Source organism: Vanacampus margaritifer, chromosome 3, assembly GCF_051991255.1.
Source record: "Vanacampus margaritifer isolate UIUO_Vmar chromosome 3, RoL_Vmar_1.0, whole genome shotgun sequence".
In the NCBI taxonomy this organism is placed as follows: domain Eukaryota; kingdom Metazoa; phylum Chordata; class Actinopteri; order Syngnathiformes; family Syngnathidae; genus Vanacampus; species Vanacampus margaritifer.
The window spans coordinates 21,805,248-21,823,628 of NC_135434.1; the positions used below are offsets into that span (position 1 = coordinate 21,805,248).

The following is an 18,381-nucleotide window of genomic DNA, read 5'->3' on the forward strand; positions in this document are numbered from 1 at the left end:
TTGTTGCAGTCTCTCCTTAAAATGCAAGTGAGCTGTTTCCACCAAGTTGTACAGGTTGCTTCAGTTTGGTATCACTGTTCTGAAGGGCATCGGCTGGTTATTTGGCACATCTCTGTTTGGATGCCAGTTTCACTGGTACAGTACCTCACGGGTGGGGCTTGATAGGCAGCAGTCAGCAGAATTTAGCAAAGTTGTTAGTTGAGAAATGAGAACTAGATGGAATGGAAAGAAATATAGATGCTCCACGCGTGTTTCGCCATCTGAATTTAGAATATGCAAACTATTCAAAACTTTGGGCCTAATTTACTAAGATCCCAAATAACTAAATTGCGTGGAAGACAAAGTTGCAGAAAATAAATCTATTGCTCCAATAATTTTCAGAATGCCAGCATACAATGAACAATCCGTTTTGTTTGATTTAACTCACCCCAAATGTGTGTGCATTGTACGCACTTGCCCGTCCTGCGTAACCTTGTACTTAAAACTGTTCTGGGAGAGGCCAACACCAAGTGTTGCAACTTACAGCGCGCTGAAATGACTCAGACACAAGGCAATGCTGGGTTGAAAAGAGTTTTGGCAGAGTTTTGAGGTGATATGGCATGACTCCTTCATGTGACTGTTTCTCAGTCAGCCCTTAGAATTTAGATCATTGACAAGCACCATTATTTCATTGCTGACTAGGTGAAATTTTGTCTTGCCATGTTGGCACTCCTGTATGGATTAAGCAGGCCGATTTGCACGTGCCTTTCAGACGTTGTATTTAAAGATACAAAATGACCAGTTAATTAATTCAATTCCGATTTCATCAATCCATTGGCATTGCACATGCTACTTCTCCAAGCACATGCAAAATTGAACCCAAATTCTGTGCATTTTGCAGGTGCAATTCTAGGTGTGCCTGGTTAGTAGATCAGCTTCTACTTCTGTCTGTTTGTGTGAGCCATCAAGCCTGTGCCCATTTTTGCACCACCAAACCATAAGTCCATTTGTCCCATTGTATTTCTGTTTAAACTACTAATATTACCAGTAGTCTCTCTCTCTCTCTCTCTCTCTCTCTCTCTCTCTCTCTCTCTCTCTCTCTCTCTCTCTCTCTCTCTCTCTCTCTCTCTCTCTCTCTATATATATATATATATATATATATATATATATATATATATATATATATTAACACATGACATTTTGTTTTTCTCTTTTTCTGTTTTAGTGAGTACCAGGATATAGCTTTGTTGTGACTTCATGACCTGTGGTGATGTCTCGGCCAGCTCCCTCACCAATCTACACCCTGAGGGGTGCCAGTGGAGCCTTCAACACCCTCCACTTCAGTTGCCATGGAGGGGACACTCCCCTGCTCTTCTCTGGGTAACATATCCAACTCATTTCATCCCCAGCAAAATGGGGGGTGTACAAGATAGCATTTTGTTTTTATTACCAGTAGTTGTGTTTGACTTAGCTTCAGTAACAAGCTACTATGGTATATCCAGGAAATGAATTGCTTTTTGAAGCTATAACAGAAAACCAAAACCAAGCTAGGAAATTTAACATAGTATTTTTTGTATGCAGCCCTGTTGCTGTCAAATTCTGCCATTACACACTACAATAATAGATCTGGAATAAAACTATTAAATGTTATTGAAAAGTAGACTTTCATTCTCGGTTTTAATTTGAGGTTTCATAAAAATATAGTGTAATCATGTAATGGCACGAGGCACAAGGTCATTGTTGAACAATGGAGTTCATTCCGGTCACACTAACATGTGAGAACTTGGTTCAACGAGAAAATAAAGTATTACAGATTTAGTAAAGAAAACAGATATATGTATGTCACCAAGAGAATATGGCACATGGCTTATCATGTAGCATAAGTGTTGAAATGCAGATAATCACTTAAGATGAAATAAACACTACGAAATGGGTGTTAAATCGGTCTCATCATTCTTTTACATGTTCTTGTCTAAACGTTTTTTTTTGCTTTTCGTTCTTGAACTTAGCCACAGAGCTCCCATTTGCTGTGGTTTTTGGCATCAGGTATTGTAGTATGTTACTTAATTAGTTTGTGTGGAAACACTTGGTCAGCAATTATTAGTTAGATCCCTAATATAAGTGTGGAAGATAACTGGAAATGTATGAGCCAGATACAAACCCAAATCCCAAAAAGTTGAGACACTACAAATTGTGAATAAAAACTGAATGCAATTGTGTGGAAGTGCCAAATCTCAATATTTTGTTCAGAAAAGAACATAGATAACAGGTCAAAGGTCACACTGAGAAATTTTAAGGGAAAAATATGTTGATTGTAAATTTCATGGTGCTGGAAAAGTCAATTGCACTTATAAAAAAACAGCTGGAAGACCAGTTACTACTAATGAGGTCCATTGGCAACTTGATTGGAGTATAAAAAGAGCTTCTCGGAGTGGCAGTGTCTCTCAGAAGCGAAGATGGGTAGAGAATCACCAATTCCTCCAATGTTGCGCAGAAAGATAGTGGAGTGGAGACCTATCAGAAAGGTTGAAGTAATCATCATCTACAGTGCATAACATCATCCAAAGATTCAGAGAATCTGGAACAATCTAAGGGTCAAGGCCGAAAAATCCTACTAGATGCCCATGATCTTCGGGCCCTTAAACGGCACTGCACCGCAAACAGGAATGCTTACTGTAAGGGAAATCACAAAAAGGGCTCAGCAATACTTCCAGAAAACATTGTGGGTGAACACAATCCACCGTGCCAGCCGCCGTTGCCAGATGAAACTCCACAGTACAAAGAAGAAGCCATTTATAAAGCAGACCAAGAAGCGCAGGCGTTTCTCTGGGCCAGGGCTCATTTAAAATGGAGTGTGGCAAAGTGGAAACCTGTTTTGTGGTCAGACGAATCACGATTGGAAGTTCTTTGTGGAAAACTGTGGCGCTATATCATACTGACTGAAGAGGACAAGGACAACCCAAGTTGTTATCAGCACTCACTTTATAAGCCTGCATCTGTGATGGTATAGGGTTGCATGAGTGCGTGTGGCATGGGCAGCTTTCACATCTGGAAAGGCGTCGTCAATGCACAAAGGTATATTCAGATTGGAGAACACCAATTACAACATCATGGCTGCGTAGGAAAAGGATCCTGGTATTGAAATGGCCAGCCTGCAGTCCACTTCTTTCACTTCTAGAGCACATTTGGCGCATCATAAAGGGGAAGGTGCAACAAAGAAAGCTCAAGACAGTTGAACAGTTAGAGAGACGCGTGTTAGACAAGAATGGGACAGCATTCCTATTCCTAAACTTGAGAAACTTGTCTCCTGGATCCCCAGTTTGTAGACTGTTGTAAGAAGAAGAGGGGATGCCTCACAGTGGTGAAAATGGCCTTGTCTCAACTTTTTGGAGATTTGTTGACACCATGGAATTTAAAATCAACATAGTTTTCCCATAAAATGATAAATTTTCTCAGTTTAAACTTTTGACCTGTTCTCTATGTTCTACTCTGAATAAAATACTAAAATTTGGCACTTCCACATAATTGCATTCAGTTCTTATTCACAATTTGTATAGTGTCCCAACTTTTTGGGAATTGGGTTTGTACGTGTAGTTTTTATTTATTGAATTATTCATTTTTGCAGGTCTGGGAAGGGTGATATCCATATGTGGAATCTGAACAACAGGAGGGTGGAGAGAATTATAGAAGGTCATTCTGGGAGTTCCGTCATCTGGGTCAATACACTTCCCTCTGCAGATACGCTCATTAGGTCAGTATGCTGTTGTTGGTTATATGGTCCTGGTTCCCTTCCTTCAATTGTTGAAACATCTGTCTCTCTTGCTTTTCACCTGATGGATCAGTCAAGGACGGGACATGAGGATCTGTCTTTGGAATCTGTGTCAAGGTGGCAGTGAGCTGGTGGACTCTCTGGATACAGGAAGTGTTGGATTCTGTCAGTGCTCTTTGCTGGAGATGGGACAGAGGACCTGCCTGCTCGCCTTTGCAGGACAACAAACTGAGGAGGTCAGACCTCACGGTATTGAACACCATGATCATCTCCTAACTTATAGGTTAGGTTGAGTGATTGCTCTCACCCATTGTATGCTGGGACTGCCCTAACTTCTTCAGTTGTCGGGATCAACACACTATCTCTTCTTGCCTTTGTGCGTTGGTGCTTGGGGGAAGTAACATTAAAAATGTTGTGTTCTGTAAAGGCAACCTAAAAAAGTATAAACAGTAGCGTCTTTGTCTAATTCTCTTTTGCTGTTCTCCTATGTATCACGCATGTGTTAAGACCCCTAAATCCTGATGGTTTGAATTGAATCAAGTGGGCTCATCAGTGCTTGTATGGCAATCCAATGCAAATAGTGTCATTAGCAAAAAGGCACACTTTGGACAACAATAGCTGACACACTTATTTTGGCTCTGGCTTCCAACATCCAGTTTAGTGAATGGATTTAATGCATATATATTCTTCCTTTCAAAAGTATTGGAACATTGAAGCTAATTCCTTTATTTTTGCTTTAGAACTTCACAAGATGAGTCTGAAAAGAGCAATCAACATTTCAGCTTTTATGTACAAGCCACATCATATACACAACTTAGAAGGTAATATTTGTAATTCAGTTAAAAATGTGTGCAGAGGCAATGGAACAGTCACTTAAGTATACTAATGTAAATAAGACTTAAACAAGACAGACACGTTGTGCACATTTTTTTCACAATTTTGAAATAGTTCAACAGTCAGGTTGTCATCAAAATACCCAAGAATCGTAGCATACATCTAAAAAAAAGAAAAAAAGAAGCCATTTTAAGAGGTTGGTCTTGATGTAGGAGGTGGTTATTTGTTGAGCCCCAAGTCTTTAAAAAAAATGTAGGGGCAAACTGCAAATCACATTGATTGTATTTTCATTAATGGACACAGTACTTCATAACAAAACTCCCAAACTATGCATGTCAGTTAGTGTAACAGATCAGTGCATGTAATGGATGCAGTGGACACATCACCATTCCTAAATTCCTAAATTCCCCCACACCGCTATTTGACAGTTATCAGAAGCTATTGCAATATTGTCATTCTTATTATACAAGTCGAATCTGTACTCAGAATCTGTACTCACATTTGAATCAAAAGATGAAAACTACTACTGCCTTTCTTTTATTATTATTTTAATTTTATAATATACCTTGTGTTGTTTTTGTTTTGTATATTTTCAGGAAATGCATGACAAAAAAAATTGGAGCTCTTCTTACCATTTGACTTTGTTTTCATGGAGTCAGGTGTTTGTCTGAAGGTGACTTATGTTCACCCAGCCAAGCTGCCAAGCCATAGGCGGAGAAACTCTGTGTGGGGGTGGTCATATGTAAATAGCAAAATTCTGAGGAGCTTGTTCACAGACACGTTTTTGGAAAGCGGCAGCTCCCAATGATCTACTTGGTGGAATAATTCCTCTCTTAATGGGGGGGGCAGGCCCTCCAGAGACCCAGACATTTGCATTCAAGCAATTAAAAAGTAAATTCTCCATAATATGAATTATGAACTCTTTAATCTTGCAAATCTTTTGTTTGCAGTGCTGTAACAGCATCAAGCCTATGTCCCACTGACAACACAAAACTTCTGCCTTATTCTTTTGCAGTGCTTTTCTAGGCAATCACTGCAGTCTCTATCAGTTTGTTTTGGGGGTTACTACTTCCGTCCGTCCGTCTTCTTCCGCTTATCCGGGGTCGGGTCGCGGGGGCAGCAGCTTTAGCAGGGAAGCCTAGACTTCCCTTTCCCCAGCCACTTTAGCCAGCTCATCCGACGGGACCCCAAGGCGTTCCCAGGACAGCCGAGAGACATAGTCTCTCCAGCGTGTCCTGGGTCGTCCCCGGGGCCTCCTGCCGGTAGGACATGCCCGGAACACCTCCCCAGGGAGGCGTCCAGGAGGCATCGGAACCAGATGCCCGAGCCACCTCAACTGGTTCCTCTCAACGTGGAGGAGCTGCGACTCGACGCTGAGTCCCTCTCGGATTACCGAGCTTCTCACCCTATCTCTAAGGAAGAACCCGGCTACCCTGCGGAGGAAACTCATTTCAGCCACTTGTATCCGGGATCTTGTTCTTTCGGTCACGACCCACAGCTCGTGACCATAGGTGAGGGCAGGAACGTAGATCGACCGGTAAATCGAGAGCTTTGCCTTTCGGCTCAGCTCCTTCTTCACCACAACGGACCGATTCAGCGTCCGCATCACTGCAGACGCTGCACCGATCCGCCTGTCGATCTCCCGCTCTAACCTACCCTCACTCGTGAACAAGACCCCAAGATACTTGAACTCCTCCACTTGGGGCAGGACCTCCTCCCCGACCCGGAGAGGACACTCTACCCTTTTTCCGACTGAGGACCATGGTCTCGGATTTGGAGGTGCTGATCCTCATCCCAACCGCTTTACACTCGGCTGCGAACCGCTCCAGTGAGAGCTGGAGGTCACGGCTTGAAGAAGCCAACAGCACCGCATCATCTGCAAAAAGCAGAGATGCAATGCTGAGGCCACCAAACCGGACCCCCTCAACGCCTAGAAATTCTGTCCATAAAAGTTATGAACAGAATCGGTGACAAAGGGCAACCTTGGCGGAGTCCAACCCTCACAGGAAACAAATTCGACTTACTGCCAGCAATGCGGACCAGACTCTGATATCGGTCCTACAGGGACCGAATAGCCCTTATCAGGGGGCTCGGTAACCCATACTCCCGAAGCACCCCGAGGGACACGGTCAAACGCCTTCTCCAAGTCCACAAAGCACATGTGGACTGGTTGGGCGAATTCCCACGCACCCACGAGGACCCTGCTGAGGGTGTAGAGCTGGTCCACTGTTCCACGGCCGGGACGAAAACCACACTGCTCCTCCTGGATCCGAGATTCGACCTCCCGACGGACCCTCCTCTCCAGCACCCCTGAATAGACCTTACCTGGGAGGCTGAGGAGTGTGATCCCTCTAAAGTTGGAACACACCCTCCGGTCCCCCTTCTTAAAAAGGGGAACCACTACCCTGGTCTGCCAATCCAGAGGCACCGTCCCCGATGTCCACGCGATGCTGCAGAGATGTGTCAACCACGACAGCACCACAACATCCAGAGCCTTTAGGAACTCCGGGCGGATCTCATCCACCCCCGAGGCCCTGCCACCGAGAAGCTTTTCTAGACAATCACTGCAGTCTCTATCAGTTTGTTTTGGGGGTTACTACTTGTACACTTTAATTCTGGCGATTGACTTGGCCAGTCAAAAACCTTCCACTTCTTCCTACCTTTGTCTTGTTCATTCGTGAGGATTAATGAGCAGGTTCTAGGTAAAGAAATGCAAGCCCAATTACCTCTGCAAAGTTTCACAAATGAGCTTTTTATGAGTGGTCTCATGAGCTGATTTTTCTTCTCGAAGTTTTCACTTAATCACTTAATGAAGGTTCATCTTTGTCTCATCAGACAATGAAAACTTATTCCAGAAATTTAGAGGCTTGTTTTTGTACAAACGTTAGAGGGAAGTGTATGTGCGCTGTGACAATATGTTGGTTATAGACTTGCGAGAAGTGGCATGCTCTAGCCTAATGAGATTGAGTTCTCGATAAAAGCATTGTGTCTGGTCATTTGTTTGGTCATGTGTCATGCTCAACACCCACTGGCCTGTAATGTCTGGTGCTGGGCCAGTGTCAAAGTGGGTAGAGGGGAGCCTGCTATTCAAGCATCTTTTATTGCCTTCAGATTCATGTTACTTGCTGTGCTTTGGAGGAGCCACACTTGAAAGAGACAGAATAGTTACCTGATCCAGCCAAATGTGCCTCTGCTAACCCCTATCTAGTGGACCAGGCACCAGGGCGCCTTTGACTCGCCAGCACCTCAATAATACCATTGTCTCACCAGACACGGACAGAAACGCACACACACATGCAGCATCCCAGACCAAGAAGGAGGCCACTGTTGATTTTGCCATTTTGTCTCTCCACTCAATTACACAGGCATAACTGGTGCAGACAGATGCTTATCATGCTCAAATATGACACCCGTGATTAGAAGCAATGATAAATGCCAGTGCCAATTTGCCCGTATGCAGCAGCATTGTTTTTCAAAGCCATGAGCAAAATGTAGTTTAGTTGTATGAATGTGGAACCAATACAACAAAATAATTTGTGACGGTAGTTATTACTCATTATGACCCTGGTCAAATTGGAGAAATTAATTAATAGCACAACTGTTTTATTTATGGTCCAGGTGATGAACAACGTGAACAGCAGACATCCTGGGGCAATGGCAGGGCCTTTAAGGCCCACTTTATTAGGTGTGTATGTAAACATGCTGGATAGAAAAACAGATTGAATGCCTATAGGGCTTTTGAATGTGAGGCCTAATGAGAATGAATTTGCAAATCATCAACACGGCTAACGTAGGAAGGAGGTTTTGTAGCGATCTGCGTACGCCTGGAATTGCCACAAGCCTCACTCGAGCTATTTCGAATCAGCACCAGCATGTGCAGGAAAAGACCATTCATGGCATGTCATATGTCAGCTGGAGCTGGATTTATTATAGACAGTGCGGTGGCTGCTCTGTGATGATGGATCACCATCTTGCTTGTTGCAGAACCTCTTGATCCGAGGAGGTCCTGAAGCCACAGCGACAGCTTCAGGTTACAACCTTGCTTTTTGGGGGGAGAAATTCAGTCAGTCAAATTAAGCAGTTTACAGGATCTTTGATGCACATGCACACAGCTGTGTATAAATGAGTCTAAATTATGACAACATACATGCGCACTGCACGGTTGGAAGTTTTTCACTCCAACTGATATCATCTCTAACTGTAATAGAAAAAGCATGTTAACAATTTTTCTCCCATATCTAAAGTACCTTTCTCAGCAGTTACAGTATATGTTTGCATAAAGGCTTTACAAAGCACTTTAAAAAATAAATGCAAATTAGTGCTTGTCACACTAATTGAGAACAAGTTCCTGTATATACCTTACAGTTATGTATCGTTTTACCAGGAATTCCTTAAAGCATGATGGACACACAAAGCTCCTGATCTGAGTTAACTCAAGTTGTTGTTTTGGTCTTTTCTTTAACGGGAAGTCAACCTCAAACATTTCTTGACAATAATATGTTATATGTGACCTCACTAGTCTAAACATGACATTCTGATTAACATTACATTTGTGGAATATGAGTTATGAAGCAAAATCCTGCCGTTTTTATTCATCTCATTGGGGCGGCCACTTTGCCACTTGTTGTTAACTGAAGACATCACAGTTGCTCATGGCTCAGGCAACGACCATTAAGAGCTCACCTGTTTTCTGAAGGTGCGCTGTGATTGGTTGTTACCTGAGACATGAGCAACTGTGATGTCATTTTCACTTGACAGCAAGTGGCAAAATGGCCGCCTTCTGGTATTGATAAAACTGCTGGATTTTGCTGCTTAACTCATATTCCACTAACACAATACTAACTAGAATACTGTATTTAGATTACTGGGGCTGCATAGAACATATTGTTTAGCTTTTTTTTGTGGGGGGGGGGGACTTTCCTTAAAGTGCCACTCATTGCGATGTTTGAACTTTTTGTTTTGTTTTCTGCAGCTCAAGATTGTCGAGCTTCCCAGTAAGACGCTGGTGTGCAGCTTGATACCAGATTCAAAATTGGGGATGGTCATGTGTGTCAAGCTGTGGCAGGTAAGCACCAAATTGCAACGTTTCAGCACTCCATTAGCATAAATAAGGCATGTTGATGTGTAGCGTTTTTGTATTTGTGTTTACATTTTTCTGAATGAGAATTTACTGCAATCAAGTTAGAGTTTTCCATTTGATGTCATAATCTGTTCCTGTTTTTACAAAAGATAAGCAGTTTTAACCGTAGCATTTTATTTTCTTACTGTACTGAATGTAAACAGAACTGAAGGTACATACCAACCATGAATTGTCTAATTTCTGTTGTTAACAAAAAACATATTTATGCCCAAATACCTTTGCGTGTCTGTCTAACTATTAAAGTGCATATTGGGTTCAGGAGGTTCACCCTCTCAATATTTATGAGGTACAGTAGATTCTACCCCTTTCCTTGCTATACGTTTTTATGCTTATGCTTCACTCTGATTGGTTAGCAACCCATAACAAGGGGCACTAACAGGAAAGTCAACAAAAATGAACACGCAAGACGTGGCACATAATTTAGAGCCCGACAGCTTGTCCTGGGCCATTTTTCCAAGCGTTTCTTCTCAACTTGCAAATTCCCAACACTGTAATTAGAGTGTTTGGAATGGCTGGGGGTTCTCAGTCATATATCAGCCTGCAGCTGTACATCCAATCTGATCCCAGCACAAGTTTGCTTTCTGTTTTGTAAATTAACGAGTCCCTGTAATTATTTTCATGGTTAATAATTGACATGCTTAGTTTTGAGCTTTGTGGGGGGTTGTTTTGAAAATTGTGTTTGAATGAGGACATAACAGACATTCTCAATTTGATTAACATTATCTATTCTTTTTTTTTTTTCATTCAGCGACAGCTTTTTTTCATTTTAACATTGACCTCCAGGACATACCACCATCTAACTTCAAAGTTTATTTAAATTATTTCAGGCTATTGCTTTGTAAAGATGCGGTACAGTATATTTCTTTTCTTCTACTGCCTCAGACAAAACACCTGGAAGGAAACACTGTGTGCACATTTGTAGACTAAACTTTTGTTATTGGCCCTTCCAACTCTGAACACCTAAATTGAAAATGTGTGTTTGCCTTACAAAAAAGGCAAATCTGTAAATTTGTGCAGTGGAAAGCAAACTAAGTTCAATCAGATTTGAACACACATTCGTGATTAACCGCCAGGGAATTAACAGTAATAACGGTTAAAACAGTAATGTGAATTACTTAATGAACTTACCAGCATATCCTATGTTGCTATAAGGTTTGGCAATTTTGTTTCTCATACAGCGGACAACATTCATACAGTCTTGCACATACAACTGAAATCACTGTAATATGTATGCATGTCACACATTTGCGCACTTTTCAGGTCGGATCCCAAACCGTTCACTGTTGTAGTTTGTCGGCAATGTGGATTTAAATGCAGAAAAAGTGTAACATTACCTGCTTCAAAAGATAAGTCAAACTAAGTGGAAACCCTCCACCCCCCACCCCTTTTAGTTATTAAGTGTAATTTACTAAATTACAAGGAATGTATATTCATTATTGATATTCAATATCCATTATTGATAGGTTAACATTAGGGACGGCCATAAGTCAATTAATTAATCAACATTAATGATTATGTCGACTGTGGATTCATTATTCATTGAAAATGACACTGTCAGCTAATCAGCTAAAGTCAGGTGAGCAAAACTCAAAATGTACTGTTTACTATTTCAAGGTAACATCATAATAGCACGTTGATCTGACTTGTGTGTTCCTTCAAAAAGGACCCTCCCAACCTTAATGTGAAACTCTCAGCCTCATCCTGAAGCTGACAGAACGTACTCTTTATCGCTGATTTGCTGTGAAAGTGAGAGCTTTGAAAAGTGTGGGAAGAAAGTGCCTCCATATGTGGGTTTGACTTCACTTGTGATGTAAGGCTCGACCTGGGGAACAGTAGTGATGTATTATCTGCAAGGCTCTTTTGTTGTGAACAGAGGCCGGCGAGGAAAAGGAAATGTTCCTATACAGATATTCATCACTCTCAGCTCATCACCTTGATGCCTCGTACCCATGACAACATAGTGGACACAAACCCAAGGAAACGGGATTAGTTCCGTATGTTGGAACAGTGCCACGCTGGGCCTCTACTGGCCACAATAGTAAACAGGCTGCTGGGCGTATGGCTGTTGAGGATTTCTGACAGAACCAGCAGCGGAAGGACAAAATGATGTAGGGGTGTTACCTGACTGAAGTGGAAATGTCGTGTAGCAACCATTTATTTACACTTACTGAATGAAAAATTGAGACCGGGATGCATTCATAGTTTGGAGATATCGATTTCTTTGTTTCGTTGGCATTGATCTTGTGCAAATGATAGTCCACAGAAATACCGGTTATATCCAAAACATGATGGAGGGATTGTGCATGATTATCTTAAAAATACAAAAATAACAGGAAATGACATTAGCATCTAGTATTTATGACATGATCTTCTGTATTGTTGGCGGTTTTGTTTGTTTGTTTTTTACCTTGGCCTTTGACTATCACCATAACTATATATATATATATATATATATATATATATATATATATATATATATATATATATATATATATATATATATATATATATATATATATACAGTATATTTACAATTAGTCATAGGTAATTTCATCAATTAATGACATTTAATAACGCATAGATTTAGTTAATTCCATATTTAATTAATAAATGAAACGTATAATGAATTATTGACACATTTATTTAATTATTTAATGGTGCATTCATTTATTTAATTTGGGCACTTTTGGTCCTCCATAGTAGCTCAGGTGGTAGTGTGGCATTTTCCCAAGTTGAAGGTCATGAGTTCGTTCCTCAACCCTTAGGTAACTTTTTTTTCAATTCTTTTTCTAACTCTCAAGTGTAAATATTACTCTAAAACTGGGTCTATTTGCCCCCACTCTAAATAGAGTCAAATGTACTCTAAATAGAGTCAAATTTACACTACAGAAATTGCTGTGTAACTATTTGTTGCATTACTAGAAGGGGATAGAGAGGGGTTACTTACATAAATTAGGCCGCGCTTACTGTAAATAAACAGGTTGAGAAAGAGCGGAGTAGAAAGCAGCATAATTAAGCACTAACTTGAATCTGGAAGAGTGACTTTAGTGATTCTGTGAGTTAACAGGGCTCCACAATCTCTTTTCGGATGATGTTGCTTAATGCATTTTGATTATTCAACTAGCTGCTGTAATTCAGCGGCGCCATTACTGTAAAATATTATATTTTCCTATAGTTCTAGTCAGTACTTAAACAGCAGCATCTTGAACTAAGCTGGTAGAAAAAAAAAAAAAGATCAATCTTTAGAAACTTGACAGAGCGCATTTTACTTAATCTACATTAATCTATCTTGCCTAGAGGTCACAAATAGCATGGACTGGTTTGTCAGCATGAGCAAGTGGCAAGGATTTATTTTTCACCTTACGCAAGTTTATAAAAAAAAAACAATGTTCTTGGCATTGGTTGGATGTGGGAGTTGAAGGATACATTTGGATCAAATGTAAGGCCAAGGTTCCCTACTCAAGCCAAAGACAATAATCACTCTTTTAAAATTTATTGGCAAAAAATCTTCAATTTTTTTCTCAGCAAGTTCCACTGTACATCATTAATGTTCTGCAACATAATTATTATATACTATATGTGAATATATAAAACATTCATCAGTCCATCCATTCTGTGTGCCACTTATTCTCACTAGGGTCACTGCTGTGCTGGGGCCTGTCCTAGCTGATTCTTTGCGAAATTTCACTCTAAACTGGTTGCCAGCTAATGGCAATTCTGTATATGATATAATAATAATAATAAAAATAATAATGCATTGGATTTATATAGCACTTTTCTAGACACTCAAAGACGCTTTACAATGGAATGGATAAATTATTCATGCACTCATTCACACTGTGGTGGCGGCAAGCTACTTAAGTAGCCACAGCTGCCCTGGGGCTGCCAGTGTGCGCCTACGGCCCCTCCTACCACCGCCAGACATTCACACCTTCCATACACCAGTGTGAGTAGCACTGAAGGCAATGTGTGGGAAGTGCCTTGCCCAAGGACACAACAACGCATGACTTTGGGAGAGCAGGGATCGAACCGCCGACCTTCTGGTTACTGAACGGTCTTCTCTACACACTGAGCCACGGCCGCCACATACAGTATATGATATATGGCAATGACTAATAGAACTCATATGAACTACTTCTACAAATACTTTTATTATATATTGTCACCTGTTTTCTGAGTTTGGTTATTTGACGTTTGCAAGCTGAGCCAGGATCGGTTGTTACCTGAGCCCTCAGCAACTGTGATGCCAATTTCAGTCAACAGCAATTGGCAAAATGGCCGCTCGCAGAGATGGATAAAAACGGGTGGATTTTACCGCTTTATTCATATTCCACATAGCCTACTTCAGTATTAATCAGAATACCATCTTTAGACTTAGTGGAGCTATTATTGGACAGAAAAAATTTGGGTTGATTTTCCCTTCAAAGACAATCAAAACATTGTAAATTCATTCTATATGTATGATGTGCATGGACACGTCAACAAACACTGTGAGCTATTGATAATCTGTGCTATCTACGCATTTGAAGACTAGATTTGACAGAACGCTGTAGCAGTCTGGCAAACTGACGTGCCTACATTGCCCCTTCCTAGCTTAGCATCGCTATAGGCACCCAGCTCGAAAGGTGTGTCCTATCTACCCTGTTTATATCTGTGGTGCTAACGTTGCAGAGGTGCCTACCTTTTTGGCTTTGACATGGTAGGTGCTCATGCAGTCATGTCAAAGTGTCTCTTTAGCTCATGATTGGGAAACTGTGTGGTGGTGGTTATGTTAATTAGCCCTCCTGTTTGGTAACAGTAGGGCAGAAGTGCAGAATGGCTCCCTCACACACACATTTTTAGAGCACACACTTTCCGCATATGTGCCCTTAGCTTTCATTTGGACATGAGATTGAAGAAGCCCGAAAGATAGATAAGAAAGTAGCTTTTTGCATTATCTGTTGACTAAAGTGTCAGGGTTACATTTAAATCTTCCTCAAATACTAAAGTACATATAACATAACATATTCTGTAAATGCCATGTTGGAGAAGTCTAATGTAACCTGGTTTTGCATCTCCCACCAATCACCATCCATCCGTCTTTCCAGCTGCTGTGCAGTGATGAATCTTCTCGCATAGCCCCAGCCCCATTCCAGCAGAGAGCCCTCGTGTAGAAAAGCCTGTGTAGGATATAATGAATTAGGTGTCTACCCAGGGTTCCCTGACCTCTGGCCCATAACATCGTCAATCAAGGAGGTCCTCCATTTAAGTGAAATGGTGGGCCCCAAGCCTGGAACGCTTAGACCAGACCCTGGTGGCAAGTAGGGGCCACTGATTTTCACTTGTTTTTATTTGTTTTCTTGATCCCATAGTGTTCATCCTGGATGATGTATTTGGAGGGAATACATGACTGTCTATAATTTGTTTAAAGCTTGAAAAAGAGAAATATATTGTGTTTAGTGAGAGGAGGACTTGAAGATGGATGAAAATATCTTCCCCTTCTGGCACATATGGAAAAAATTTGCTTCTCTCCTTGTTGCTGGTAATATAAAGGCGCACGTTTGTGCTGTGAAGCAGTCGTATGTCTAATATGTCGTGATGTAAAAATGTATGTTCTTTGTGAATTGTTTCTTGTGTTTTGCAAAAACAGGTTCAAGTTGTACCTTCCTCATTCTCAATTACCTTTAATTCCCGTTTCTTTCACTCTCTCAATTCCTCCCCCTGCCTCCCTTGAGAGATCTGAAGCTCAGCTTTTTTTTATCAGCTCACCTGTATATTCTCTTTCACTGAAGTAATTTACAAGCGCTGTGTATTGGCAACTTTGCACCATCCCGTGCCTGTCTGATCTACACACACTATTTATTAAAAGAAGGCAGGAGGCACTGAGAGGTTATCACTGACTGCCCACTACACAGGGACATCACTTCATCATCCTTTCAAGCATTGCCTAATATGTGCCTTGTTTGCATTTCTGCTCAATCGTGCTACTTCTTGTCTTCCAAATGTTGCGGTGGAGATTAATTTGCAATTTGTGAAGATTACATGTGGTCTATCTGTTGTGAAATGGTGAACAAAAGTAATTGCAACCACCTCTCAAAAAAAAAAAATAATAATAAAATTTGCTACAAAAAATTTAAATACATTTAAATACATAAATAAATTTAAATAAGTACTGTACTGTACTGTAAATTGATAGTTAAAGAGCGACACGTGATACTAGCACAGTAATTTCAAATGCAATTGTGTTTAGTGAATTTGGCCCCCCAAAAAATGCTTCAGGTGCAAAAAAACCCCCATACTTCTAAGAAAAGTTTTACTCCATGCTGTTATTCAGTACCAAACTCTCAGTATTGTAGACGAGGAGTAAAGTGAGTAGTGGTGTAATGGAGTGATGTCAAGAGAGAACGGCAGCCTGATGAATGGAGCCCGCAGTGACTCTGTGGGTGTCAGCAGAAGCTTCCAGAAAGATAACCTCTGCTCTGCTCAGCTTCCAGTATCGCATAGCGGTTAAGGTCATTTTGCCAGTAAGCTTCTTTAAGGGCTGAATCTTCACTGACTTTCTCTCTATCTGTTATCATCCTCTCACATTCAGCCACTATCAGGTTCTGGACCCCTCTTGCTGGCCGGGTATGAGGACGGATCACTGTTGTTATGGGACATAACCCAGAGGTCCATATTGAGTCAAACCAAAGTCCACCTCGAGCCTGTCATGTGCCTGACCTTCGACCCAAAAAGTCTGAGGGGCATATCGGCTTCTTCAGAGAATAAACTGGCCTCATGGATGCTGGATGGGCAGAATAACCTGCAGGTAAGTGGAGGCCAAGAAAATAAGCAGTTTAAGGTTGTCAGTAGTCATATTTCTTTTTGTTTCTGATTCCTAAGTGCATCATGATGCTAATATTAACAATTCTTGATCCATCCGTCATCTGTACCGATTAGCCTCATTCGGGTCACGAATAATAATATATTACAAGGCTTGGTTATTAAATAATATAATGATGGGGAAATGAAAAAAGTGGAACTCGGAATGCTTAGGAGGGCATTAGCTATAAATCAGCTGCTGGTTATGCAGTCTGTGTGAGGCCAGGGGCCAAGTGAGGGGGCTCTATGAATGTCATTCAGGACTGCAACCACCCACATAAACTCACATGGGCACTCATTAAGCATGGATAATATTATTTGAGTACCACCAAATCTAAAAACATAAGAGGATTTTTTTTTAATGAAAAAAATCACTTTAGAATAGTAACTCATTCTTTTTTTTACCTACAGTACCCCCCCATTTAGCAGTTAAAGTAAACCTAAAGAGATACTATTTTTTTTTTTTTTTATGGTGATTGTTTTTTCTTTGCAGCTGTAACAAGTTCTACCTACTTAGTACTTTGTCTTCATTTTGGTCTCACTTCTTATGGAACTGGAGCATTTGCGATTGTATACAATCGCCAGGAATAAGTTGCCTAGTATGTACAGTAATTTCTGAACTACCAGCCGCTACTTTTTTCACTTGCATTCAACCCTGCGGCTAATACAAAGGTGCAGCTTATACATCATATCACAAGGGGGTGCACTATAAAGGAAGCGTAAGAGCGTCAGGCAGAGCAAAACAAACCAAGTGAGCCCAAACACAGTAGGAGAGACAGAATGAGAGACAATTTGCGCTCTCGGTATGGAAAAGAAAGTAGCGGAAACCCGGTGTGGTAATATTAAAACACCCGCGGCTTACAGTCGGGTGCAGCTTATATGTGTAACAAACTCGAGTATTCCCCAAATTTAGCTAGCGCGGCTTATAGTCAGGTGCGCCTTATAGTCCAGAAATTCCTGTAATATGACTGCACACACCACCGTGCATATCCTTGCCCAGAGGTTTGCGCAAATATATCCTTTTCGTGGAGGACAGCATCTGCATGCATGCCAAGAGTTATGTCTGCCCAAAAAAATACAAAATGTTGTAAACAGTTGGAATTAGTTTTTTGAATCCATTTTGTCATTCAAAGGAGTGTCATGCAAATTGACACTCTCGTGACTTCACTTGTGTGAATTGTAGCCGATATGGACACACCAGATTGTGAATTTAAAGTGCAATAAATTATAGAGATGTGTTTTTCCAGCTTTTAGGTGAGTTTCCTAGCTAAGCTAGTAACTACCACTGAGGTCATATTCCGTAATTTAGCCAGTCTCCCTTTAAATAAAATGTACAGTCATCTCTCATTTTTCTTTATTATTATAAATGTATTTTTTTTACACCTCTAATAAGCCATTACACCCCCCCCCCACACACACACACACACACATGCACACACACACAAACGGCTTCCACAAGATGCTGATTATAGGCTGCATTCATAAATTAATGTGAGTGTGTACCGTGGCAGCACATGAGGATTACAATCTTAATAACTACAGTACGCTCACAAGTTTTACTTTTTAATCTTAAAATGGCTAAACTTAATCAGAAATGGTTTACAAATGTTACAAACGAAATTCCACGAGAGTGAATACTATGGATGCACCGGAATGAAAAACCAAAAACAGAAAATGAGAAATGCTTGACTTAAAACCAAAAACCGAAACGCAGAGAAAAAAATTATGCCATTTATTTTATTATCATTGCATTTATTATAATTAATTAAAGTTCTAATATTATTATAAAATATTTAGGCCTATTTAGCACGGGCATTTT

At 40.8% G+C, this 18,381-nt stretch overlaps 1 protein-coding gene across 6 annotated transcripts in view; it reads left to right on the forward strand.

Annotated features, from left to right (window-relative positions):
• The window catches only part of gnb1l (guanine nucleotide binding protein (G protein), beta polypeptide 1-like), a 45,317-nt gene that overhangs the window by 13,568 nt on the left and 13,368 nt on the right, over positions 1-18,381 (forward strand). For all 6 annotated transcript variants that reach the window (XM_077562527.1, XM_077562523.1, XM_077562522.1 and 3 more), the window contains 5 exons: positions 1,205-1,359; positions 3,605-3,730; positions 3,822-3,984; positions 9,555-9,647; positions 16,294-16,509. In XM_077562527.1, the coding sequence (XP_077418653.1) occupies positions 1,250-1,359; positions 3,605-3,730; positions 3,822-3,984; positions 9,555-9,647; positions 16,294-16,509 (708 nt within the window). In that variant the 5' untranslated portion in view covers positions 1,205-1,249. The remainder of the gene's footprint in view (positions 1-1,204; positions 1,360-3,604; positions 3,731-3,821; positions 3,985-9,554; positions 9,648-16,293; positions 16,510-18,381) is intronic.